This window comes from Plectropomus leopardus, chromosome 7 (assembly GCF_026936395.1).
Source record: "Plectropomus leopardus strain MGB_pleo_1.0 chromosome 7, ASM2693639v1, whole genome shotgun sequence".
Classification (NCBI taxonomy): Eukaryota; Metazoa; Chordata; class Actinopteri; order Perciformes; family Serranidae; genus Plectropomus; species Plectropomus leopardus.
Window position 1 is genome coordinate 29,900,443 of NC_142182.1, and position 27,304 is coordinate 29,927,746.

Here is a 27,304-nt window from a genome sequence, read left to right on the forward strand (position 1 = left end):
TATATATATATATATATATTATAAAAAAAACAAAAACATTTTTAATGAAATTTAAATTTAGAATATAGAACCTATGATAATATATTAGAAGGAAGGGAAAACTCTTGCATAAAATGAGTTTTAATTTTTGGGCTTCTGAAGAAGTTTTTGAGCTTCAGTTAAAGTAGCAGAACCTTGATGAGGTGAATCCACTCTGAAACGGGCGTATTTCTGTGGTGCACACGGTGGTGCCACCGTGAAATGTAGCCTGAAAACAGTGTCGGGTGGTTGAGACGGAGAACAGCCGGGGTTCGCGGAGAAGCACAAGCTTTGTTGTAGCACTGTAATGGAAAATCAAGCTGATACTTTTTATCGGGAGCTACCAAAAGTGGTAAGTCACAAATGTACCGCTAAATCTTTCGATGAGAAAAAGACTGGGATGAGTTTAAAGACGGCACGTGTAAGTTACTTGATGACGAGCTACATGCTAAGGTCTGCGTTTTTATGTTCCCAGGAGCTTCACGCGCATCTTAACGGCTCCGTCAGCTCCCAAACCATCGAGAAACTCATCCGCCGAAAACCGCATCTCAACATCCAACACGGCATGACAGCTATCGGCAAAGGCCAGCGGAGGACTCTGGATGAGTGCGTATACCTTTAACTCACAGTTTACTACGAGTGCTGGCAACGAATTCTTCCAGCAGTTTGTTAGTTAAAAATTCGTCGTCCATTCATTCATTCGTGTATTTCTTTTACCTAAAGGATGAAAAAACAATACGGTTGATATTTGATATCGTGTTTAACGGAAAATGAATTGTATTCAAGCAGAAAAAGGGTGATCAGACATTAGGTTTCATGCAACAACATTCTCTTTAAATTCTTCATTTTAATTTTCTGGTAGGAGAAAAAAAAGAAGTAAACTACAGATGCACTATACGCTCTCTACGACCCAAACCTGCTCTCACGCGATCATAAGTCACCTGTTAGCACAGGTAATGCCCCCTAAACACTATAAGAGCAGGTTCGTGCCGAGACTCCAGAAAAAGTTTGTAAGAACTAATGCAGTAATGAAACTGTTGTAGGCCTGCTGTTTGCATGCAACGCTTTTAAGTATTAAAAGTAAAAGAACACATGCAAAAAGGTTTAAATAGATTTAATAAATCAAAGTAAATAAAAGAAAAGAAAAAAACAACAATTCCTCATACATACAGTATATATGTATATGTGAGAAGCTGGATTCATGATTTTTTTTGTTGCATCAAATGACTTAATTAATTTTCTAATTAAGTGACAGTATTTGTATATTTTTGTATATTTGGTTAATGTTAAAAATATGAATTTGTAAAGTAGCTATCTAATACCAATAATTATAATAGTGGATTAAAAAGTACAGTATTTCCCCTTTGAAGTCTTGTGGGGTAGAAGTAGAAGCATGAGATTAAGACACTCAAGTAATGTAAAAATTCAGATTTGTACTTAAGTACAGTACTTAGGTCAGCAGGACGCACAGTAATTGAAATTACACTACTCGCGATCAATAGACAAAGTATAGTAGTGTCCCCTTAGCCCTGAAAATTAATAATCCAGTCATTAAAATCACTCTAAAACCCCAACTAAATTTGATTAAACGATAGTATTGCATTTTTTAAAATCTTCCTCAAATATAAAAGTTATGTTGGGCTTATGTTGTTTCCTTGTGTTGGACAATAATTCGTGAAAGCAAGATGTTTTTCTCTTGATGCTCTGGACCTCTCATAAAATTTTCTCTTACCTAAGAAAAAGACAAAAATAAGAAAACATTAGTGAATCCCCCAAATCAATGGGTACTAACAAAATAAGAACAAATCCTGGATACTAGCAAAAAAAAAGAGAAAACTGGTTGGTTATAGTTTCTTGTGTGAGGCCCAATGGGAAGAGTAACATGGTGCATACGTCTGCAGATGTTTTCAGGTCTTCAGAGTTATCCACCAGCTGGTCGACACTGAGGAGGACATCCTGGTGGTTAGTATTAAATGTTTTTCAAAATAAAGTAGATCTTGCTTTCTTTTATTTGTCATTTCTTGCTCATAATTTCATTAATGTGATCCCTTTTCTTTCTTTCCAGGTGGCTACAGATGTTATCAATGAGTTTGCAGCTGATGGTGTCAAATATTTAGAGCTGAGGAGTACACCGAGGGAGGAGAAAAACACAGGTAAGGATGTCAGCATGGACACAAATACCTTTGATTGTGTAATTTACAATCAGGATGGTCTTACTAAATAATTTGGCTTACAAGTTTTTTAAAAAGAATCTTTCTCCTACAGGATTGACAAAAAAGGGATATGTTGAAACTGTCATCAAAGCCATCCAACAGTGTAAACGCGAGGGAGTGGATATTGATGTCAGGTAGGCAGAGAATGTATTATTTCAGTCCAGAAAAGTCCAGAAATGGTCTAAATCTCTCAAAATATTGACTTTTTGGGCAGATTTTTCAACAGGCTATACTATAAACGGCCTCAACATGCTGTTCTATGACTTTTTCGACATTTGGAGCCATCACTTTTTTGGACATTTTTCCCTGTGCTATAGTATTTCTTTTTTTTGGAAAAACTATATTTTAAAGGGATATGTTGAAACTGTCATCAAAGCCATCCAACGGTGTAAACGCGAGGGAGTGGATATTGATGTCATTTAGGCAGAGAATTTATTATTTCAGTGTGCAACAAGTCCAGAAATGTATCTTGGGTATGTGAGACGCAGCTGTGTTGCACACGCTGCTGCCACCATCTCTGGCTGATAATAAAAGCACCAAAATACTGCATAATGTTTTACTATGATGATCCAGTAACTTGACTGCTGGCAGCAGTTGTGAATGCTTCTTAATGTGTCCATCTGTCCTGAAGGTTTCTGGTGGCTATTGACCGCAGGAATGGGACAGAAGTTGCCATGGAGACAATGAAGCTTGCTGAGGAGTTCATGCTGTCCTCTGATGGTTTGGTGGTGGGACTCGACCTCAGTGGAGATCCAACAGTCAGCTGAGATCATTCTGAATGTTATGCACCATTAGAATAATAATTCCAGTATGGTGGGGCTCAGTTGTTTTTTTTTGTGTGCCAAGCTATTGGATTTTGTCAAATCACTTGTTGTTTATGTAACTTTCATTTTAAGGTTGGCCATGGCAAAGATCTGCTTCCTGCTCTACAGAGGGCCAAGAACTGTGGACTGAAGTTGTCACTGCACCTCTCAGAAGTATGATCATGGCATTTTTTAAGCTGTTAATCATTTGAAGTCATATTATCTGTGTGTGCACTGACATTACAATAAAAACTGTTGCAGGTACCATCACAGCTGGAGGAGTCAGATTTGCTGTTGAATCTTCCTCCAGACAGAATCGGTCACGGCACCTTCCTGCATCCTGAAGTGGGTGGATCCCAAAATGTTGTGGACAAAGTGGTGAAGAACAACATACCGCTGGGTAAGGATGAGATGAAATAATACGTTTTCTGTGGTGCACACAAGATGTTGACTTTTATTTTTTTCTCAACTTTCTGTGTCTTGTAGAGCTTTGCCTGACATCAAATGTTAAAGGACAAACTGTACCATGTTACTCCAAACATCATTTCAAGTACTGGTACCAGATGGGACATCCAAGTGTGATTTGTGTAAGTTTTTTACTTTACTTACTTTTAACATTTTATGGCATACTTTACCATGATTTTTTTTGCCTTCTTATGGCATACCATACTGTGACTTTTTTAAATAATACAATCAAAATATTGACTTTTTGGGCAGATTTTTCAACAGGCTATACTATAAACAGCCTCAAAATGATGTTCTATGACTTTTTTCGGCATTTGGAGCCATCACTTTTTTGGCCATTTTTCCCTGTGCTATAGTTTGACTTTTTTCTGCAAATTATATTTTGGTCGAAATCTCTCAAAATACTGACTTTTTGAGTAGATTTTTCAACAGGCTATACTATAAATAGCCTCAGCATGCTGTTCTATGACTTTTTTCTGCATTTGGAGCCATCACTTTTTTGGCCATTTTTCCCTGTGCTATGGTATGTCTTTTTCGGCAAACTGTACTTTGGTCTAAATCTCTCAAAATATTGACTTTTTTGGCAGATTTTTCAAAAGGCTATACTATAAACTGCCTCACATTGCTGTTCTATGACTTTTTTCGGCATTTGGAGCCGTCACTTTTTTGGTCATTTTACCCTGTGCTATAATATGTCTTTTTTTTGGAAATCTGCACTATGGTCTAAATCTCTCAAAATATTGACTTTTTGAGTAGATTTTTCAACAGGCTATACTATAAACCAGGGGTGGGCAATTATTTTTTTCCATGGGGCCACATGAGAAACAGAAAATATTGTGGAGGGCCAGGCCAAAAGGTTGAACTCAATTCTGCACAATATTAATTGTATTTCTTTATAAAAAGCAGCACTGTTTTGACAAGCTGGTGAGACTGGTAAGAGTATATGTTTTGATTAAGCAATGACAAAGTGAGGTTGCCTTACAAAAAATGTCATTTATTCAGTGAAATTTCCCAAAACAATGGTAAACAAAATTTGAACACTTTTACTATTTGTGACTCATATTAGTGATCATTTTCAGTCACATTAACTCCAAAACACATTTTGAGTTTCATGTAGTTGGAAAGAGGTTCTTAGCTTTCTGAAGACACCACAATATTGTCTTTGTATTCCAAATATTAAGCAAGAAACATCTTATCATAATGATTGTCACTGAACTGTGATTTTGAGAAAACGGCCTCCAAAGAAAGTGCCCCAGTACACTGCTAGTTGGTGCGTACATTTGTAGTCTAACCACCTCATTTGGTGTTTTTCAGTTCTTTTTTCTTGTTCAGTGAGAGAAATCTAGTCTCTGTTGGGCTTTCACGAGTGCATCAAAGTCAGGTTGAATGTCTGAAGTGGAGATGCGAAGCACAGCTGACAGGTGATCATCAGTGAGAGAGGATCTGTACCTGGATTTGGTAAACTTCATCACTGAGAATGTTTGTTCACATATGTAAGTAGAGCCAAAGACAACCAACATCTTCTGAGCATGTCTACTCAGGTTTGGAAAGTTCTCCTCCTTGAGAGAAGAGCAAAAATCTAGCAGTGATCCTGACTTAAAGTGGTCTGCCAGTACCGCATCAGACTGCAGGTCAATGAGTTCCAGCTGAACATCACTGGGTGCATTATCCACAGTGCAGGTAAAGGGAGAGGAAATCATGTGCATTTCATCCTCGATTGCTCTGAGATCTTCAAATCGCCTTGAAAACTCACCATGAAGTGCTCCTAACATGGATGAGTACCTGCAGAGGTGATCAGCTGATGGTGCGACTTCTTTCAGGGTTTTCATGTGAATGAGAGTGTTGCTCTCTAGTTGGCTTGAAAGAAACTGCAGCTTTCTCATGAAAGCCTTCACTAGGCTGTGCATTTCATGAACAAAAAGGCCCTTGCCTTGCAGTTTGGTGTTCAGGTCATTCATCAGTGCAGTCACATCAACAGCAAATGCAAAATCTGCCATCCAGTCCTCATCTGAGAGCTCTGGGATGTCTTTGCCTTTCTTTTCACAAAACTCTCGAATCTCTGCTTTCAGGTCCCAAACTCGTTTTAGCATTTTGCCCAGGCTGAGCCATCTGACAGCTGTGTGGTAGCCGATGTCACTATGTTGAGTCTCATGCTCCTCCAAAAAAGCAACAAATTGTCTGTGATTTAACGCTCGTGCCCTGGTGAAGTTAACTTTTTTAGTTACAACATCAATTACATGGTTACAATATCAATTACATGGTTACATTACTAAATCTCTCAAAATATTGACGTTTTCGGCAGACTTTTCAACGGGCTATACTATAAACGGCCTCAACATGCTGTTCTATGACTTTTTTCAGAATTTGGAGCCATCACTTTATTGGCCAGTTTTCCCTGTGCTATAGTATGTCTTTTTTCAGGAAACTATATTTTCGTCTAAATCTCTGAAAATATTGACTTTTTGGGCAGATTTTTCAACAGGCTATACTATAAACCGTCTCAAAATTATGTACTATGACTTTTTTCTGTATTTGGAGCGATCACTTTTTGGACCAATTTTCCCTGTGCTTTTGTATGTCTTTTTTCGGCAAACTATATTTTGGTCTAAATCTCTCAAAATGTTGACTTTTTGGAAAGATTTTTCAACAGGCTATACTATAAACGGTCTCAAAATTATGTACTATGACTTTTTTCTGCATTTGGAGCCATCACTTTTTGGACCATTTTTGCCTGTGCTATAGTATGTCTTTTTTCGGCAGACTGTACTTTGGTCTAAATCTCTCAAAATGTTGACTTTTTGGGCAGATTTTTCAACAGGCTATACTATAAACCGTCTCAAAATTATGTACTATGACTTTTTTCTGTATTTGGAGCGATCACTTTTGGACCAATTTTGCCTGTGCTATAGTATGTCTTTTTTCGGCAAACTATATTTTGGTCTAAATCTCTCAAAATGTTGACTTTTTGGAAAGATTTTTCAACAGGCTATACTATAAACGGTCTCAAAATTATGTACTATGACTTTTTTCTGCATTTGGAGCCATCACTTTTTTGGCAATTTTTCCCTGTGCTATGGTATGTCTTTTTTCGGCAAACTGTACTTTGGTCTAAATCTCTCAAAATGTTGACTTTTTGGGCAGATTTTTCAACAGGCTATACTATAAACGGTCTCAAAATTATGTACTATGACTTTTTTCTGCATTTGGAGCGATCACTTTTTTGGCAATTTTTCCCTGTGCTATGGTATGTCTTTTTTCGGCAAACTATATTTTGGTCTAAGTCTCTCAAAATATTGACTTTTTGAGAAGATTTTTCAACGGGCTATACTATAAACACACTCAACATGCTGTTCTATGACTTTTTTCAGCATTTGGAGCCATCACTTTTTGGACCATTTTTCCCTGTGCTATAGTATGTCTTTTTTCGGCAGACTGTACTTTGGTCTAAATCTCTCAAAATGTTGACTTTTTGGGCAGATTTTTCAACAGGCTATACTATCAAGGGTCTCACATTGCTGTTTTATGACTTTTTTCTGCATTTGGAGCCATCACGTTTTGGCAATTTTTGCCTGTGCTATAGTATGTCTTTTTTTGGCAAACTATATTTTCGTCTAAATCTCGAAAAATATTGACTTTTTGGAAAGATTTTTCAACAGGCTATACTATAAACGGCCTCAACATGCTGTTCTATGACTTTTTTCAGCATTTGGAGCGATCACTTTTTGGACCATTTTTGCCTGTGCTATAGTATGTCTTTTTTCGGCGAACTATATTTTGGTCTAAATCTCTGAAAATATTGACTTTTTGGAAAGATTTTTCAACAGGCTATACTATAAACGGTCTCAAAATTATGTACTATGACTTTTTTCTGTATTTGGAGCGATCACTTTTTGGACCAATTTTTGCCTGTGCTATAGTATGTCTTTTTTCGGTAAACTATATTTTGGTCTAAATCTCTCAAAATGTTGACTTTTTGGAAAGATTTTTCAACAGGCTATACTATAAACTGTCTCAAAATTATGTACTATGACTTTTTTCTGCATTTGGAGCGATCACGTTTTGGACCATTTTTGCCTGTGCTATAGTAAGTCTTTTTTCGGCAAACTATATTTTGGTCTAAATCTCTAAAAATATTGACTTTTTGGGCAGATTTTTCAACAGGCTATACTATAAACGGCCTCACATTGCTGTTCTATGACTTTTTTCTGCATTTGGAGCCATCACTTTTTTGACAATTTTTTCCCTGTGCTATAGTATGTCTTTTTTCGGCAAACTATATTTTTGTCTAAATCTCTGAAAATATTGACTTTTTGGAAAGATTTTTCAACAGGCTATACTATAAACAGACTCAACATGCTGTTGTATGACTTTTTTCAGCATGTGGAGTAATCACTTTTTGGACCATTTTTGCCTGTGCTATAGTATGTCTTTTTTCGGCAAACTATATTTTGGTCTAAATCTCTCAAAATATTGACTTTTTGGAAAGATTTTCAACAGGCTATACTATAAACGGCCTCAACATGCTGTTCTATGACTTTTTTCTGCATTTGGAGCAATCACTTTTTGGACCATTTTTGCCTGTGCTATAGTATGTCTTTTTTCGGCAAACTATATTTTCGTCTAAATCTCTAAAAATATTGACTTTTTGGAAAGATTTTCAACAGGCTATACTATAAACACACTCAACATGCTGTTGTATGACTTTTTTCAGCATTTGAAGCAATCACTTTTTGGACCATTTTTGCCTGTGCTATAGTATGTCTTTTTTCGGCAAACTATATTTTCGTCTAAATCTCTCAAAATGTTGACTTTTTGGGCAGATTTTTCAACAGGCTATACTATAAACGGTCTCAAAATTATGTACTATGACTTTTTCTGCATTTGGAGCCATCACTTTTTGGCAATTTTTCCCTGTGCTATAGTATGTCTTTTTTCGGCAAACTATATTTTTGTCTAAATCTCTTAAAATATTGACTTTTTGAGTAGATTTTTCAACAGGCTATACTATAAACGGCCTCACATTGCTGTTCTATGACTTTTTTCGGCATTTGGAGCCATCACTTTTTGGACCATTTTTCCCTGTGCTATAGTATGTCTTTTTTCGGCAGACTGTACTTTGGTCTAAATCTCTCAAAATGTTGACTTTTTGGGCAGATTTTTCAACAGGCTATACTATAAACGGCCTCACATTGCTGTTTTATGACTTTTTTCAGCATTTGGAGCCATCACTTTTGTGGCAGTTTTTGCCTGTGCTATAGTATGTCTTTTTTCGGCAAACTATATTTTCGTCTAAATCTCTCAAAATATTGATTTTTTTGTGCAGATTTTTCAACAGGCTATACTATAAACGGTCTCAAAATTATGTACTATGACTTTTTTCTGCATTTGGTGCGATCACTTTTTGGACCATTTTTCCCTGTGCTATAGTATGTCTTTTTTCGGCAAACTATATTTTCGTCTAAATCTCTCAAAATGTTGACTTTTTGGGCAGATTTTTCAACAGGCTATACTATAAACAGACTCAACATTATGTACTATGACTTTTTCAGCATGTGGAGTAATCACTTTTTGGACCATTTTTCCCTGTGCTATAGTATGTCTTTTTTCAGCAAACTATATTTTCGTCTAAATCTCTCAAAATATTGATTTTTTTGTGCAGATTTTTCAACAGGCTATACTATAAACGGTCTCAAAATTATGTACTATGACTTTTTTCGGCATTTGGTGCGATCACTTTTTGGCAATTTTTGCCTGTGCTATAGTATGTCTTTTTTCTGCAAACTATGTTTTGGTCTAAATCTCTGAAAATATTGACTTTTTGAGTAGATTTTTCAACAGGCTATACTATAAACACACTCAACATGCTGTTCTATGACTTTTTTCAGCATTTGGAGCGATCACTTTTTGGACCATTTTTCCCTGTGCTATAGTATGTCTTTTTTAGGCAGACTGTACTTTGGTCTAAATCTCTCAAAATGTTGACTTTTTGGGCAGATTTTTCAACAGGCTATACTATAAACGGCCTCACATTGCTGTTTTATGACTTTTTTCTGCATTTGGAGCCATCACTTTTTTGGCAATTTTTGCCTGTGCTATAGTATGTCTTTTTTCGGCAAACTATATTTTCGTCTAAATCTCGAAAAATATTGACTTTTTGGAAAGATTTTTCAACAGGCTATACTATAAACGGCCTCAACATGCTGTTCTATGACTTTTTTCAGCATTTGGAGCGATCACTTTTTGGACCATTTTTCCCTGTGCTATAGTATGTCTTTTTTCGGCAAACTATATTTTCGTCTAAATCTCTGAAAATATTGACTTTTTGGAAAGATTTTTCAACAGGCTATACTATAAACACACTCAACATGCTGTTGTATGACTTTTTTCAGCATTTGGAGCAATCACTTTTTGGACCATTTTTGCCTGTGCTATAGTATGTCTTTTTTCGGCAAACTATATTTTGGTCTAAATCTCTCAAAATATTGACTTTTTGGGCAGATTTTTCAACAGGCTATACTATAAACTGTTTCAAAATTATGTACTATGACTTTTTTCTGCATTTGGAGCCATCACTTTTTTGACCTTTTTTCCCTGTGCTATAGTATGTCTTTTTTCGGCAGAATGTACTTTGGTCTAAATCTCTCAAAATGTTGACTTTTTGGGCAGATTTTTCAACAGGCTATACTATAAACGGTCTCACAATTATGTACTATGACTTTTTTCGGCATTTGGTGCGATCACTTTTTGGACCATTTTTCCCTGTGCTATAGTATGTCTTTTTTCAGCAGACTGTACTTTGTTCTAAATCTCTGAAAATATTGACTTTTTGGGCAGATTTTTCAACAGGCTATACTATAAACGGTCTCAACATTATGTACTATGACTTTTTTCTGCATTTGGAGCCATCACTTTTTTGGCAATTTTTCCCTGTGCTATGGTATGTCTTTTTTCGGCAGACTGTACTTTGGTCTAAATCTCTCAAAATGTTGACTTTTTGGGCAGATTTTTCAACAGGCTATACTATAAACAGACTCAACATGCTGTTTTTTGACTTTTTTCAGCATTTGGAGCCATCACTTTTTTGGCAATTTTTGCCTGTGCTATAGTATGTCTTTTTTTGGCAAACTATATTTTGGTCTAAATCTCTCAAAATATTGACTTTTTGGGCAGATTTTTCAACAGGCTATACTATAAACTGTCTCAAAATTATGTACTATGACTTTTTTCTGCATTTGGAGCCATCACTTTTTTGACAATTTTTTCCCTGTGCTATAGTATGTCTTTTTTCGGGAAAATGTACTTTGGTCTAAATCTCTTAAAATATTGACTTTTTGAGTAGATTTTTCAACAGGCTATACTATAAACGGCCTCACATTGCTGTTTTATGACTTTTTTCAGCATTTGAAGCAATCACATTTTGGACCATTTTTGCCTGTGCTATAGTATGTCTTTTTTCGGCAAACTATATTTTGGTCTAAGTCTCTCAAAATATTGACTTTTTGGACAAATTTTTCAACAGGCTATACTATAAGCGGTCTCAAAATTATGTACTATGACTTTTTTCGGCATTTGGAGACATGACTTTTTTTGGCCATTTTTCCCTGTGCTATAGTATGTCTTTTTTCGGCAAACTATATTTTGGTATAAATCTCTCAAAATATTGACTTTTTTTAGTAGTCAACGGGCTATACTATAAACAGCCTCAATATGCTGTTCTATGACTTTTTTCAGCATTTGGAGCGATCACTTTTTGGACCATTTTTCCCTGTGCTATAGTATGTCTTTTTTCGGCAGACTGTACTTTGGTCTAAATCTCTCAAAATGTTGACTTTTTGGGCAGATTTTTCAACAGGCTATACTATCAAGGGTCTCACATTGCTGTTTTATGACTTTTTTCTGCATTTGGAGCCATCACTTTTTGGCAATTTTTGCCTGTGCTATAGTATGTCTTTTTTCGGCAAACTATATTTTGGTCTAAATCTCTCAAAATATTGACTTTTTGGAAAGATTTTTCAACAGGCTATACTATAAACGGCCTCAACATGCTGTTCTATGACTTTTTTCAGCATTTGGAGCGATCACTTTTTGGACCATTTTTCCCTGTGCTATAGTATGTCTTTTTTCGGCAAACTATATTTTCGTCTAAATCTCTCAAAATATTGACTTTTTGGGCAGATTTTTCAACAGGCTATACTATAAACTGTCTCAAAATTATGTACTATGACTTTTTTCTGCATTTGGAGCCATCACTTTTTTGGCAATTTTTGCCTGTGCTATAGTATGTCTTTTTTCGGCAAACTATATTTTCGTCTAAATCTCTCAAAATATTGACTTTTTGGGCAGATTTTTCAACAGGCTATACTATAAACACACTCAACATGCTGTTGTATGACTTTTTTCAGCATTTGAAGCAATCACTTTTTGGACCATTTTTGCCTGTGCTATAGTATGTCTTTTTTCGGCAAACTATATTTTGGTCTAAATCTCTCAAAATATTGACTTTTTGGGCAGATTTTTCAACAGGCTATACTATAAACTGTCTCAAAATTATGTACTATGACTTTTTTCTGCATTTGGAGCCATCACTTTTTTGACAATTTTTTCCCTGTGCTATAGTATGTCTTTTTTCGGGAAAATGTACTTTGGTTTAAATCTCTGAAAATATTGACTTTTTGGGCAGATTTTTCAACAGGCTATACTATAAACTGTCTCAAAATTATGTACTATGACTTTTTTCTGCATTTGGAGCCATCACTTTTTTGGCAATTTTTCCCTGTGCTATAGTATGTCTTTTTTCGGCAAACTATATTTTGGTCTAAATCTCTGAAAATATTGACTTTTTGGGCAGATTTTTCAACAGGCTATACTATAAACTGTCTCAAAATTATGTGCTATGACTTTTTTCAGCATTTGGAGCCATCACTTTTTTGGCAATTTTTGCCTGTGCTATAGTATGTCTTTTTTTGGCAAACTATATTTTGGTCTAAATCTCTCAAAATATTGACTTTTTGGGCAGATTTTTCAACAGGCTATACTATAAACTGTCTCAAAATTATGTACTATGACTTTTTTCTGCATTTGGAGCCATCACTTTTTTGGCAATTTTTGCCTGTGCTATAGTATGTCTTTTTTCAGCAAACTATATTTTCGTCTAAATCTCTCAAAATATTGACTTTTTGGGCAGATTTTTCAACAGGCTATACTATAAACAGACTCAACATGCTGTTTTTTGACTTTTTTCAGCATTTGGAGCCATCACTTTTTGGACCATTTTTCCCTGTGCTATAGTATGTCTTTTTTCGGCAAACTATATTTTCGTCTAAATCTCTAAAAATATTGACTTTTTGGAAAGATTTTTCAACAGGCTATACTATAAACGGTCTCAAAATTATGTACTATGACTTTTTTCTGCATTTGGAGCCATCACTTTTTTGGCAGTTTTTGCCTGTGCTATAGTATGTCTTTTTTCGGCAAACTATATTTTGGTCTAAATCTCTCAAAATGTTGACTTTTTGGGCAGATTTTTCAACAGGCTATACTATAAACGGTCTCAAAATTATGTACTATGACTTTTTTCAGCATTTGGAGCCATCACTTTTTGGACCATTTTCCCTGTGCTTTTGTATGTCTTTTTTCGGCAAACTATATTTTCGTCTAAATCTCTCAAAATGTTGACTTTTTGGGCAGATTTTTCAACAGGCTATACTATAAACGGCCTCACATTGCTGTTTTATGACTTTTTTCTGCATTTGGAGCCATCACTTTTTGGCAATTTTGCCTGTGCTATAGTATGTCTTTTTCGGCAAACTATATTTTTGTCTAAATCTCTGAAAATATTGACTTTTTGGAAAGATTTTTCAACAGGCTATACTATAAACACACTCAACATGCTGTTCTATGAGTTTTTTCAGCATTTGGAGCCATCACTTTTTGGACCATTTTTGCCTGTGCTATAGTATGTCTTTTTTCGGCAAACTATATTTTGGTCTAAATCTCTGAAAATATTGACTTTTTGGGCAGATTTTTCAACAGGCTATACTATAAACTGTCTCAAAATTATGTACTATGACTTTTTTCTGCATTTGGAGCCATCACTTTTTTGACAATTTTGCCTGTGCTATAGTATGTCTTTTTTTGGCAAACTATATTTTGGTCTAAATCTCTCAAAATATTGACTTTTTGGGCAGATTTTTCAACAGGCTATACTATAAACACACTCAACATGCTGTAGTATGACTTTTTTCAGCATTTGGAGCCATGACTTTTTGGACCATTTTTGCCTGTGCTATAGTATGTCTTTTTTCGGCAAACTATATTTTGGTCTAAATCTCTCAAAATATTGACTTTTTGGAAAGATTTTTCAACAGGCTATACTATAAACGGTCTCAAAATTATGTACTATGACTTTTTTCTGCATTTGGAGCAATCACTTTTTTGGCAATTTTTCCCTGTGCTATAGTAAGTCTTTTCGGCAAACTATATTTTGGTCTAAATCTCTGAAAATATTGACTTTTTGGGCAGATTTTTCAACAGGCTATACTATAAACAGACTCAACATGCTGTCTTTTGACTTTTTTCAGCATTTGGAGCAATCACTTTTTGGACCATTTTTGCCTGTGCTATAGTATGTCTTTTTTCGGCAAACTATATTTTGGTCTAAATCTCTCAAAATATTGACTTTTTGGGCAGATTTTTCAACAGGCTATACTATCAAGGGTCTCACATTGCTGTTTTATGACTTTTTTCTGCATTTGGAGCCATCACTTTTTGGCAATTTTTGCCTGTGCTATAGTATGTCTTTTTTCGGCAAACTATATTTTCGTCTAAATCTCTAAAAATATTGACTTTTTGGAAAGATTTTTCAACAGGCTATACTATAAACAGACTCAACATGCTGTTCTATGACTTTTTCAGCATTTGGAGCGATCACTTTTTGGACCATTTTTGCCTGTGCTATAGTATGTCTTTTTTCGGCGAACTATATTTTGGTCTAAATCTCTGAAAATATTGACTTTTTGGGTAGATTTTTCAACAGGCTATACTATAAACGGTCTCAAAATTATGTACTATGACTTTTTCTGTATTTGGAGCGATCACTTTTGGACCAATTTTCCCTGTGCTTTTGTATGTCTTTTTTTGTAAACTATATTTTGGTCTAAATCTCTCAAAATGTTGACTTTTTGGGCAGATTTTTCAACAGGCTATACTATAAACTGTCTCAAAATTATGTACTATGACTTTTTTCTGCATTTGGAGCCATCACTTTTTTGGCAATTTTTCCCTGTGCTATGGTATGTCTTTTTTCAGCAAACTGTACTTTGGTCTAAATCTCTCAAAATGTTGACTTTTTGGAAAGATTTTTCAACAGGCTATACTATAAACACACTCAACATGCTGTTGTATGACTTTTTTCAGCATTTGGAGCCATCACTTTTTTGACAATTTTTCCCTGTGCTATAGTATGTCTTTTTTCGGCAAACTATATTTTGGTCTAAATCTCTCAAAATATTGACTTTTTGAGTAGATTTTTCAACAGGCTATACTATAAACACACTCAACATGCTGTTCTATGACTTTTTTCTGCATTTGGAGCGATCACTTTTTGGACCATTTTTCCCTGTGCTATAGTATGTCTTTTTTCGGCAGACTATACGTTGGTCTAAATCTCTCAAAATGTTGACTTTTTGGGCAGATTTTTCAACAGGCTATACTATAAACAGTCTCAACATGCTGTTTTTTGACTTTTTTCAGCATTTGGAGCGATCACTTTGTGGACCATTTTTGCCTGTGCTATAGTATGTCTTTTTTCGGCAAACTATATTTTGGTATAAATCTCTGAAAATATTGACTTTTTTTAGTAGTCAACGGGCTATACTATAAACAGCCTCAATATGCTGTTCTATGACTTTTTTCGGCAATTGGAGCGATCAATTTTTGGACCATTTTTGCCTGTACGTCTTTTTTTGCCACCTATATTTTGGTCTAAATCTCTCAAAATGTTGACTTTTTGGGCAGATTTTTCAACAGGCTATACTATAAACGGTCTCAAAATTATGTACTATGACTTTTTTCTGTATTTGGAGCGATCACTTTTTGGACCAATTTTCCCTGTGCTTTTGTATGTCTTTTTTCGGTAAACTATATTTTGGTCTAAATCTCTCAAAATATTCACTTTTTGGGCAGATTTTTCAACAGGCTATACTATAAACGATCTCAAAATTATTTACTATGACTTTTTTCAGCATTTGGAGCAATCACTTTTTGGACCATTTTTGCCTGTGCTATAGTATGTCTTTTTTCGGCAAACTATATTTTCGTCTAAATCTCTAAAAATATTGACTTTTTGGAAAGATTTTTCAACAGGCTATACTATAAACAGACTCAACATGCTGTTCTATGACTTTTTCAGCATTTGGAGCGATCACTTTTTGGACCATTTTCCCTGTGCTTTTGTATGTCTTTTTTCGGCAAACTATATTTTGGTCTAAATCTCTGAAAATATTGACTTTTTGGGCAGATTTTTCAACAGGCTATACTATAAACGGTCTCAAAATTATGTACTATGACTTTTTTCGGCATTTGGTGCGATCACTTTTTGGACCATTTTTCCCTGTGCTTTTGTATGTCTTTTTCGTAAACTATATTTTGGTCTAAATCTCTCAAAATGTTGACTTTTTGGAAAGATTTTTCAACAGGCTATACTATAAACTGTCTCAAAATTATGTACTATGACTTTTTTCTAAATTTGGAGCCATCACTTTTTCGACCCTTTTTCCTGTGCTATAGTATGTCTTTTTCGCAAACTATATTTTGGTCTAAATCTCTGAAAATATTGACTTTTTGGACAGATTTTTCAACAGGCTATACTATAAACGGTCTCAAAATTATGTACTATGACTTTTTTCTGCATTTGGAGCCATCACTTTTTTGGCAATTTTTCCCTGTGCTATGGTATGTCTTTTTTCGGCAAACTGTACTTTGGTCCAAATCTCTCAAAATGTTGACTTTTTGGGCAGATTTTTCAACAGGCTATACTATCAACGGTCTCACATTGCTGTTTTATGACTTTTTTCTGCATTTGGAGCCATCACTTTTTGGACCATTTTTCCCTGTGCTATAGTATGTCTTTTTTCGGCAAACTATATTTTCGTCTAAATCTGTCAAAATATTGATTTTTTTGTGCAGATTTTTCAACAGGCTATACTATAAACAGACTCAACATGCTGTTTTTTGACTTTTTTCAGCATTTGGAGCCATCACTTTTTGGACCATTTTTCCCTGTGCTATAGTATGTCTTTTTTGACAAACTATATTTTGGTCTAAATCTCTCAAAATATTGACTTTTGGAAAGATTTTTCAACAGGCTATACTATAAACGGTCTCAAAATTATGTACTATGACTTTTTCTGCATTTGGAGCGATCACTTTTTGGCAATTTTTCTCTGTGCTATAGTATGTCTTTTTTCGGCGAACTATATTTTGGTCTAAATCTCTCAAAATATTGACTTTTTGGAAAGATTTTTCAACAGGCTATACTATAAACTGTCTCAAAATTATGTACTATGACTTTTTTCTGCATTTGGAGCCATCACTTTTTGGACCATTTTTCCCTGTGCTATAGTATGTCTTTTTTTGGCAAACTATATTTTGGTCTAAATCTCTGAAAATATTGACTTTTTGAGTAGATTTTTCAACAGGCTATACTATAAACGGTCTCAAAATTATGTACTATGACTTTTTTCTGCATTTGGAGCCATCACTTTTTTGACAATTTTTCCCTGTGCTATAGTATGTCTTTTTTCGGGAAAATGTACTTTGGTCGAAATCTCTGAAAATATTGACTTTTTGGGCAGATTTTTCAACAGGCTATACTATCAACGGTCTCACATTGCTGTTTTATGACTTTTTTCTGCATTTGGAGCCATCACTTTTTGGCAATTTTGCCTGTGCTATAGTATGTCTTTTTTGACAAACTATATTTTCGTCTAAATCTCTCAAAATATTGACTTTTTGGAAAGATTTTTCAACAGGCTATACTATAAACGGCCTCAACATGCTGTTCTATGACTTTTTTCAGCATTTGGAGCGATCACTTTTTGGACCATTTTTGCCTGTGCTATAGTATGTCTTTTTTCGGCGAACTATATTTTGGTCTAAATCTCTGAAAATATTGACTTTTTGGAAAGATTTTTCAACAGGCTATACTATAAACAGTCTCAAAATTATGTACTATGACTTTTTTCTGCATTTGGAGCGATCACTTTTTGGACCAATTTTCCTGTGCTATAGTATGTCTTTTTTCGGTAAACTATATTTTGGTCTAAATCTCTCAAAATGTTGACTTTTTGGAAAGATTTTTCAACAGGCTATACTATAAACTGTCTCAAAATTATGTACTATGACTTTTTTCTGCATTTGGAGCCATCACTTTTTGGACCATTTTTCCCTGTGCTATAGTATGTCTTTTTTCGGCAGACTGTACTTTGGTCTAAATCTCTCAAAATGTTGACTTTTTGGGCAGATTTTTCAACAGGCTATACTATAAACGGCCTCACATTGCTGTTTTATGACTTTTTTCTGCATTTGGAGCAATCACTTTTTTGGCAATTTTTCCCTGTGCTATAGTAAGTCTTTTTTCGGCAAACTATATTTTGGTTTAAATCTCTAAAAATATTGACTTTTTGGAAAGATTTTTCAAAGGGCTATACTATAAACAGTCTCAAAATTATGTACTATGACTTTTTTCGGCATTTGGTGCGATCACTTTTTGGACCATTTTTGCCTGTGCTATAGTATGTCTTTTTTCGGCAGACTGTACTTTGGTCTAAATCTCTCAAAATGTTGACTTTTTGGGCAGATTTTTCAACAGGCTATACTATAAACGGTCTCACATTGCTGTTTTTGACTTTTTCTGCATTTGGAGCCATCACTTTTTGGCAATTTTTGCCTGTGCTATAGTATGTCTTTTTTCGGCAAACTATATTTTCGTCTAAATCTCTAAAAATATTGACTTTTTGGAAAGATTTTTCAAAGGGCTATACTATAAACACACTCAACATGCTGTTGTATGACTTTTTTCAGCATTTGAAGCAATCACTTTTTGGACCATTTTTCCCTGTGCTATAGTATGTCTTTTTTCGGCAAACTATATTTTGGTCTAAATCTCTCAAAATATTGACTTTTTGGGCAGATTTTTCAACAGGCTATACTATAAACTGTCTCAAAATTATGTACTATGACTTTTTTCTGCATTTGGAGCGATCACTTTTTTGGCAATTTTTCCCTGTGCTATGGTATGTCTTTTTTCGGCAAACTATATTTTGGTCTAAATCTCTCAAAATATTGACTTTTTGAGTAGATTTTTCAACAGGCTATACTATAAACACACTCAACATGCTGTTCTATGACTTTTTTCAGCATTTGGAGACATGACTTTTTTTGGCCATTTTTCCCTGTGCTATAGTATGTCTTTTTTTCGGCAGACTGTACTTTGGTCTAAATCTCTAAAAATATTGACTTTTTGGGCAGATTTTTCAACAGGCTATACTATCAAGGGTCTCACATTGCTGTTTTATGACTTTTTTCAGCATTTGGAGCCATCACGTTTTGGCAATTTTTGCCTGTGCTATAGTATGTCTTTTTTTGGCAAACTATATTTTCGTCTAAATCTCGAAAAATATTGACTTTTTGGAAAGATTTTTCAACAGGCTATACTATAAACACACTCAACATGCTGTTCTATGACTTTTTTCAGCATTTGGAGCGATCACTTTTTGGACCATTTTTCCCTGTGCTATAGTATGTCTTTTTTCGGCAAACTATATTTTGGTCTAAATCTCTCAAAATATTGACTTTTTGGGCAGATTTTTCAACAGGCTATACTATAAACTGTTTCAAAATTATGTACTATGACTTTTTTCTGCATTTGGAGCCATCACTTTTTTGGCAATTTTTGCCTGTGCTATAGTATGTCTTTTTTCGGCAGACTGTACTTTGGTCTAAATCTCTCAAAATGTTGACTTTTTGGGCAGATTTTTCAACAGGCTATACTATAAACGGTCTCAAAATTATATCCTATGACTTTTTTCGGCATTTGGTGCGATCACTTTTTGGACCATTTTTCCCTGTGCTATAGTATGTCTTTTTTCAGCAGACTGTACTTTGGTCTAAATCTCTGAAAATATTGACTTTTTGGGCAGATTTTTCAACAGGCTATACTATAAACGGTCTCAAAAATATGTACTATGACTTTTTTCTGCATTTGGAGCCATCACTTTTTTGGCAATTTTTCCCTGTGCTATGGTATGTCTTTTTTCGGCAAACTGTACTTTGGTCTAAATCTCTCAAAATGTTGACTTTTTGGGCAGATTTTTCAACAGGCTATACTATAAACGGCCTCACATTGCTGTTTTATGACTTTTTTCAGCATTTGGAGCCATCACTTTTTTGGCAGTTTTTGCCTGTGCTATAGTATGTCTTTTTTCGGCAAACTATATTTTGGTCTAAATCTCTCAAAATATTGACTTTTTGGGCAGATTTTTCAACAGGCTATACTATCAAGGGTCTCACGTTGCTGTTTTATGACTTTTTTCTGCATTTGGAGCCATCAGTTTTTGGCAATTTTTGCCTGTGCTATAGTATGTCTTTTTTCGGCAAACTATATTTTCGTCTAAATCTCGAAAAATATTGACTTTTTGGAAAGATTTTTTCAACAGGCTATACTATAAACGGCCTCAACATGCTGTTCTATGACTTTTTTCAGCATTTGGAGCAATCACTTTTTGGACCATTTTTGCCTGTGCTATAGTATGTCTTTTTTCGGCAAACTATATTTTGGTCTAAATCTCTAAAAATATTGACTTTTTGGAAAGATTTTTCAACAGGCTATACTATAAACACACTCAACATGCTGTTGTATGATTTTTTTCAGCATTTGAAGCAATCACTTTTTGGACCATTTTTGCCTGTGCTATAGTATGTCTTTTTTTGGCAAACTATATTTTGGTCTAAATCTCTCAAAATATTGACTTTTTGGAAAGATTTTTCAACAGGCTATACTATAAGCGGTCTCAAAATTATGTACTATGACTTTTTTCGGCATTTGGTGCGATCACTTTTTGGACCATTTTTGCCTGTGCTATAGTATGTCTTTTTTCGGCAAACTGTATTTTGGTCTAAATCTCTCAAAATGTTGACTTTTTGGGCAGATTTTTCAACAGGCTATACTATAAACGGTCTCAAAATTATGTACTATGACTTTTTTCTGCATTTGGAGCGATCACTTTTTTGGCAATTTTTCCCTGTGCTATGGTATGTCTTTTTTCGGCAAACTATATTTTGGTCTAAGTCTCTCAAAATATTGACTTTTTGAGTAGATTTTTCAACGGGCTATACTATAAACACACTCAACATGCTGTTCTATGACTTTTTTCAGCATTTGGAGCCATCACTTTTTGGACCATTTTTCCCTGTGCTATAGTATGTCTTTTTTAGGCAGACTGTACTTTGGTCTAAATCTCTCAAAATGTTGGCTTTTTGGGCAGATTTTTCAACAGGCTATACTATCAAGGGTCTCACATTGCTGTTTTATGACTTTTTTCTGCATTTGGAGCCATCACGTTTTGGCAATTTTTGCCTGTGCTATAGTATGTCTTTTTTCGGCAAACTATATTTTCGTCTAAATCTCTCAAAATGTTGACTTTTTGGAACGATTTTTCAACAGGCTACACTATAAACAGCCTCATCATGCTGTTCTATGACTTTTTTCAGCATTTGGAGCGATCACGTTTTGGACCATTTTTGCCTGTGCTATAGTATGTCTTTTTTCGGCGAACTATATTTTGGTCTAAATCTCTCAAAATATTGACTTTTTGGGCAGATTTTTCAACAGGCTATACTATAAACTGTCTCAAAATTATGTACTATGACTTTTTTCTGCATTTGGAGCCATCACTTTTTTGGCAATGTTTGCCTGTGCTATAGTATGTCTTTTTTCGGCAAGCTATATTTTGGTCTAAATCTCTGAAAATATTGACTTTTTGGAAAGATTTTTCAACAGGCTATACTATAAACACACTCAACATGCTGTTGTATGACTTTTTTCAGCATTTGGAGCAATCACTTTTTGGACCATTTTTGCCTGTGCTATAGTATGTCTTTTTTCTGCAAACTATATTTTCGTCTAAATCTCTCAAAATATTGACTTTTTGGAAAGATTTTTCAACAGGCTATACTATAAACGGTCTCAAAATTATGTACTATGACTTTTTTCGGCATTTGGTGCGATCACTTTTTGGACCATTTTTCCCTGTGCTATAGTATGTCTTTTTTCGGCAGACTATACGTTGGTCTAAATCTCTCAAAATGTTGACTTTTTGGGCAGATTTTTCAACAGGCTATACTATAAACGGTCTCAAAATTATATACTATGACTTTTTTCGGCATTTGGTGCGATCACTTTTTGGACCATTTTTCCCTGTGCTATAGTATGTCTTTTTTCAGCAGACTGTACTTTGGTCTAAATCTCTGAAAATATTGACTTTTTGGGCAGATTTTTCAACAGGCTATACTATAAACGGTCTCAAAATTATGTACTATGACTTTTTTCTGCATTTGGAGCCATCACTTTTTGGCAATTTTTGCCTGTGCTATAGTATGTCTTTTTTCGGCAAACTATATTTTCGTCTAAATCTCGAAAAATATTGACTTTTTGGAAAGATTTTTCAACAGGCTATACTATAAACGGCCTCAACATGCTGTTCTATGACTTTTTCCAGCATTTGGAGCCATCACTTTTTGGACCATTTTTGCCTGTGCTATAGTATGTCTTTTTTCGGCAAACTATATTTTCGTCTAAATCTCTCAAAATGTTGACTTTTTGGGTAGATTTTTCAACAGGCTATATTATAAACGGTCTCAAAATTATGTACTATGACTTTTTTCGGCATTTGGTGCGATCACTTTTTGGACCATTTTCCCTGTGCTTTTGTATGTCTTTTTTCGGTAAACTATATTTTGGTCTAAATCTCTCAAAATGTTGACTTTTTGGAAAGATTTTTCAACAGGCTATACTATAAACTGTCTCAAAATTATGTACTATGACTTTTTTCTGCATTTGGAGCCATCACTTTTTTGGCCATTTTTCCCTGTGCTATAGTATGTCTTTTTTCGGCAGACTGTACTTTGGTCTAAATCTCTGAAAATATAGACTTTTTGGAAAGATTTTTCAACAGGCTATGCTATAACGGCCTCAACATTCTGTTCTATGACTTTTTTCAGCATTTGAAGCAATCACTTTTTGGACCATTTTTGCCTGTGCTATAGTATGTCTTTTTTTGGCAAACTATATTTTGGTCTAAATCTCTCAAAATATTGACTTTTTGGAAAGATTTTTCAACAGGCTATACTATAAGCGGTCTCAAAATTATGTACTATGACTTTTTTCAGCATTTGGTGCGATCACTTTTTGGACCAATTTTCCCTGTGCTTTTGTATGTCTTTTTTCGGCAAACTGTATTTTGGTCTAAATCTCTCAAAATGTTGACTTTTTGGGCAGATTTTTCAACAGGCTATACTATAAACGGTCTCAAAATTATGTACTATGACTTTTTTCTGCATTTGGAGCGATCACTTTTTTGGCAATTTTTCCCTGTGCTATGGTATGTCTTTTTTCGGCAAACTATATTTTGGTCTAAATCTCTGAAAATGTTGACTTTTTGAGTAGATTTTTCAACGGGCTATACTATAAACACACTCAACATGCTGTTCTATGACTTTTTTCAGCATTTGGAGCAATCACTTTTTGAACCATTTTTGCCTGTGCTATAGTATGTCTTTTTTCGGCAGACTGTACTTTGGTCTAAATCTCTGAAAATGTTGACTTTTTGGGCAGATTTTTCAACAGGCTATATTATCAAGGGTCTCACATTGCTGTTTTTTGACTTTTTTCAGCATTTGGAGCCATCACTTTTTTGGCAATTTTTCCCTGTGCTATAGTATGTCTTTTTTTGGCAAACTATATTTTCGTCTAAATCTCTAAAAATATTGACTTTTTGGAAAGATTTTTCAACAGGCTACACTATAAACAGCCTCATCATGCTGTTCTATGACTTTTTTCAGCATTTGGAGCGATCACGTTTTGGACCATTTTTGCCTGTGCTATAGTATGTCTTTTTTCGGCGAACTATATTTTGGTCTAAATCTCTCAAAATATTGACTTTTTGGGCAGATTTTTCAACAGGCTATACTATAAACTGTCTCAAAATTATGTACTATGACTTTTTTCAGCATTTGGAGCCATCACTTTTTTGGCAATTTTTGCCTGTGCTATAGTATGTCTTTTTTCAGCAAACTATATTTTCGTCTAAATCTCTGAAAATATTGATTTTTTTGTGCAGATTTTTCAACAGGCTATACTATAAACGGTCTCAAAATTATGTACTATGACTTTTTCTGCATTTGGAGCCATCAGTTTTTTGGCAATTTTTCCCTGTGCTATAGTATGTCTTTTTTCGGCAAACTATATTTTCATCTAAATCTCTAAAAATATTGACTTTTTGAGTAGATTTTTCAACAGGCTATACTATAAACAGACTCAACATGCTGTTGTATGACTTTTTTCAGCATTTGGAGCCATCACTTTTTGGACCATTTTTGCCTGTGCTATAGTACGTCTTTTTTAGGCAGACTGTACTTTGGTCTAAATCTCTCAAAATGTTGACTTTTTGGGCAGATTTTTCAACAGGCTATATTATCAAGGGTCTCACATTGCTGTTTTATGACTTTTTTCTGCATTTGGAGCCATCACGTTTTGGCAATTTTTCCCTGTGCTATGGTATGTCTTTTTTTGGCAAACTATATTTTCGTCTAAATCTCGAAAAATATTGACTTTTTGGAAAGATTTTTCAACAGGCTACACTATAAACAGCCTCATCATGCTGTTCTATGACTTTTTTCAGCATTTGGAGCGATCACGTTTTGGACCATTTTTGCCTGTGCTATAGTATGTCTTTTTTCGGCAAACTATATTTTCGTCTAAATCTCTCAAAATATTGACTTTTGGGCAGATTTTTCAACAGGCTATACTATAAACTGTCTCAAAATTATGTACTATGACTTTTTCAGCATTTGGAGCCATCACTTTTTGGCAATTTTTGCCTGTGCTATAGTATGTCTTTTTTCGGCAGACTGTACTTTGGTCTAAATCTCTGAAAATATTGACTTTTTGAGTAGATTTTTCAACAGGCTATACTATAAACACACTCAACATGCTGTTGTATGACTTTTTTCAGCATTTGGAGCAATCACTTTTTGGACCATTTTTGCCTGTGCTATAGTATGTCTTTTTTCTGCAAACTATATTTTTGTCTAAATCTCTCAAAATATTAACTTTTTGGAAAGATTTTTCAACAGGCTATACTATAAACGGTCTCAAAATTATGTACTATGACTTTTTTCGGCATTTGGTGCGATCACTTTTTGGACCATTTTTCCCTGTGCTATAGTATGTCTTTTTTCGGCAGACTGTACTTTGGTCTAAATCTCTGAAAATATAGACTTTTTGGAAAGATTTTTCAACAGGCTATACTATAAACGGTCTCAAAATTATGTACTATGACTTTTTTCTGCATTTGGAGCCATCACTTTTTGGCAATTTTTGCCTGTGCTATAGTATGTCTTTTTTCGGCAAACTATATTTTCGTCTAAATCTCGAAAAATATTGACTTTTTGGAAAGATTTTTCAACAGGCTATACTATAAACAGACTCAACATGCTGTTCTATGACTTTTTCAGCATTTGGAGCGATCACTTTTTGGACCATTTTTCCCTGTGCTATAGTATGTCTTTTTGGCAAACTATATTTTGGTCTAAATCTCTGAAAATATTGACTTTTTGGGTAGATTTTTCAACAGGCTATACTATAAACGGTCTCAAAATTATGTACTATGACTTTTTTCTGTATTTGGAGCGATCACTTTTTGGACCAATTTTCCCTGTGCTTTTGTATGTCTTTTTTCGGTAAACTATATTTTGGTCTAAATCTCTCAAAATGTTGACTTTGGGCAGATTTTTCAACAGGCTATACTATAAACTGTCTCAAAATTATGTACTATGACTTTTTTCTGCATTTGGAGCCATCACTTTTTTGGCAATTTTTCCCTGTGCTATGGTATGTCTTTTTTCAGCAAACTGTACTTTGGTCTAAATCTCTCAAAATGTTGACTTTTTGGAAAGATTTTTCAACAGGCTATACTATAAACACACTCAACATGCTGTTGTATGACTTTTTTCAGCATTTGGAGCAATCACTTTTTGGACCATTTTTGCCTGTGCTATAGTATGTCTTTTTTTGGCAAACTATATTTTTGTCTAAATCTCTAAAAATATTGACTTTTTGGAAAGATTTTTCAACAGGCTATACTATAAACAGACTCAACATGCTGTCTTTTGACTTTTTTCAGCATTTGGAGCAATCACTTTTTGGACCATTTTTGCCTGTGCTATAGTATGTCTTTTTTCGGCGAACTATATTTTGGTCTAAATCTCTGAAAATATTGACTTTTTGGGTAGATTTTTCAACAGGCTATACTATAAACGGTCTCAAAATTATGTACTATGACTTTTTTCTGTATTTGGAGCGATCACTTTTTGGACCAATTTTCCCTGTGCTATAGTATGTCTTTTTTCGGTAAACTATATTTTGGTCTAAATCTCTCAAAATGTTGACTTTTTGGAAAGATTTTTCAACAGGCTATACTATAAACTGTCTCAAAATTATGTACTATGACTTTTTTCAGCATTTGGAGCCATCACTTTTTTGGCAATTTTTGCCTGTGCTATAGTATGTCTTTTTTCGGCAAACTATATTTTTGTCTAAATCTCTGAAAATGTTGACTTTTTGAGTAGATTTTTCAACGGGCTATACTATAAACACACTCAACATGCTGTTCTATGACTTTTTTCAGCATTTGGAGCCATCACTTTTTGGACCATTTTTCCCTGTGCTATAGTATGTCTTTTTTAGGCAGACTGTACTTTGTTCTAAATCTCTCAAAATGTTGGCTTTTTGGGCAGATTTTTCAACAGGCTATACTATCAAGGGTCTCACATTGCTGTTTTATGACTTTTTTCTGCATTTGGAGCCATCACGTTTTGGCAATTTTTGCCTGTGCTATAGTATGTCTTTTTTTGGCAAACTATATTTTCGTCTAAATCTCGAAAAATATTGACTTTTTGGAAAGATTTTTCAACAGGCTATACTATAAACGGCCTCATCATCCTGTTCTATGACTTTTTTCAGCATTTGGAGCGATCACTTTTTGGACCATTTTTGCCTGTGCTATAGTATGTCTTTTTTCGGCAGACTGTATTTTGGTCTAAATCTCTCAAAATGTTGACTTTTTGGAAAGATTTTTCAACAGGCTATACTATAAACGGCCTCACATTGCTGTTTTATGACTTTTTTCTGCATTTGGAGCCATCACTTTTTTGGCAGTTTTTGCCTGTGCTATAGTATGTCTTTTTTCGGCAAACTGTATTTTGGTCTAAATCTCTCAAAATGTTGACTTTTTGGGCAGATTTTTCAACAGGCTATACTATAAACGGTCTCAAAATTATGTACTATGACTTGTTTCTGCATTTGGAGCGATCACTTTTTGGACCATTTTTGCCTGTGCTATAGTATGTCTTTTTTCGGCAAACTGTACTTTGACATAAATCTCTTAAAATATTGAGTTTTTGGAAAGATTTTTCAACAGGCTATACTATAAACGGTCTCAAAATTATATACTATGACTTTTTTCGGCA

The 27,304-nt window shown here is 34.5% G+C and overlaps 1 protein-coding gene and 1 pseudogene across 1 annotated transcript in view; one reads left to right on the forward strand and one right to left on the reverse strand.

The window, feature by feature from the left end:
* The first annotated feature begins 212 nt into the window (after positions 1–212).
* Positions 213–27,304, forward strand: part of mapda (N6-Methyl-AMP deaminase) — a 28,994-nt gene continuing 1,902 nt past the window's right edge. The window contains exons 1-9 of the mRNA XM_088080433.1: positions 213–370; positions 494–624; positions 1,920–1,980; positions 2,084–2,171; positions 2,284–2,365; positions 2,863–2,989; positions 3,128–3,208; positions 3,296–3,434; positions 3,521–3,621. Coding sequence (XP_087936559.1) covers positions 326–370; positions 494–624; positions 1,920–1,980; positions 2,084–2,171; positions 2,284–2,365; positions 2,863–2,989; positions 3,128–3,208; positions 3,296–3,434; positions 3,521–3,621 — 855 coding nt within the window. The 5' untranslated portion in view covers positions 213–325. The remainder of the gene's footprint in view (positions 371–493; positions 625–1,919; positions 1,981–2,083; positions 2,172–2,283; positions 2,366–2,862; positions 2,990–3,127; positions 3,209–3,295; positions 3,435–3,520; positions 3,622–27,304) is intronic.
* LOC148189218 (general transcription factor II-I repeat domain-containing protein 2B pseudogene) lies at positions 4,828–5,736 on the reverse strand (annotated as a pseudogene).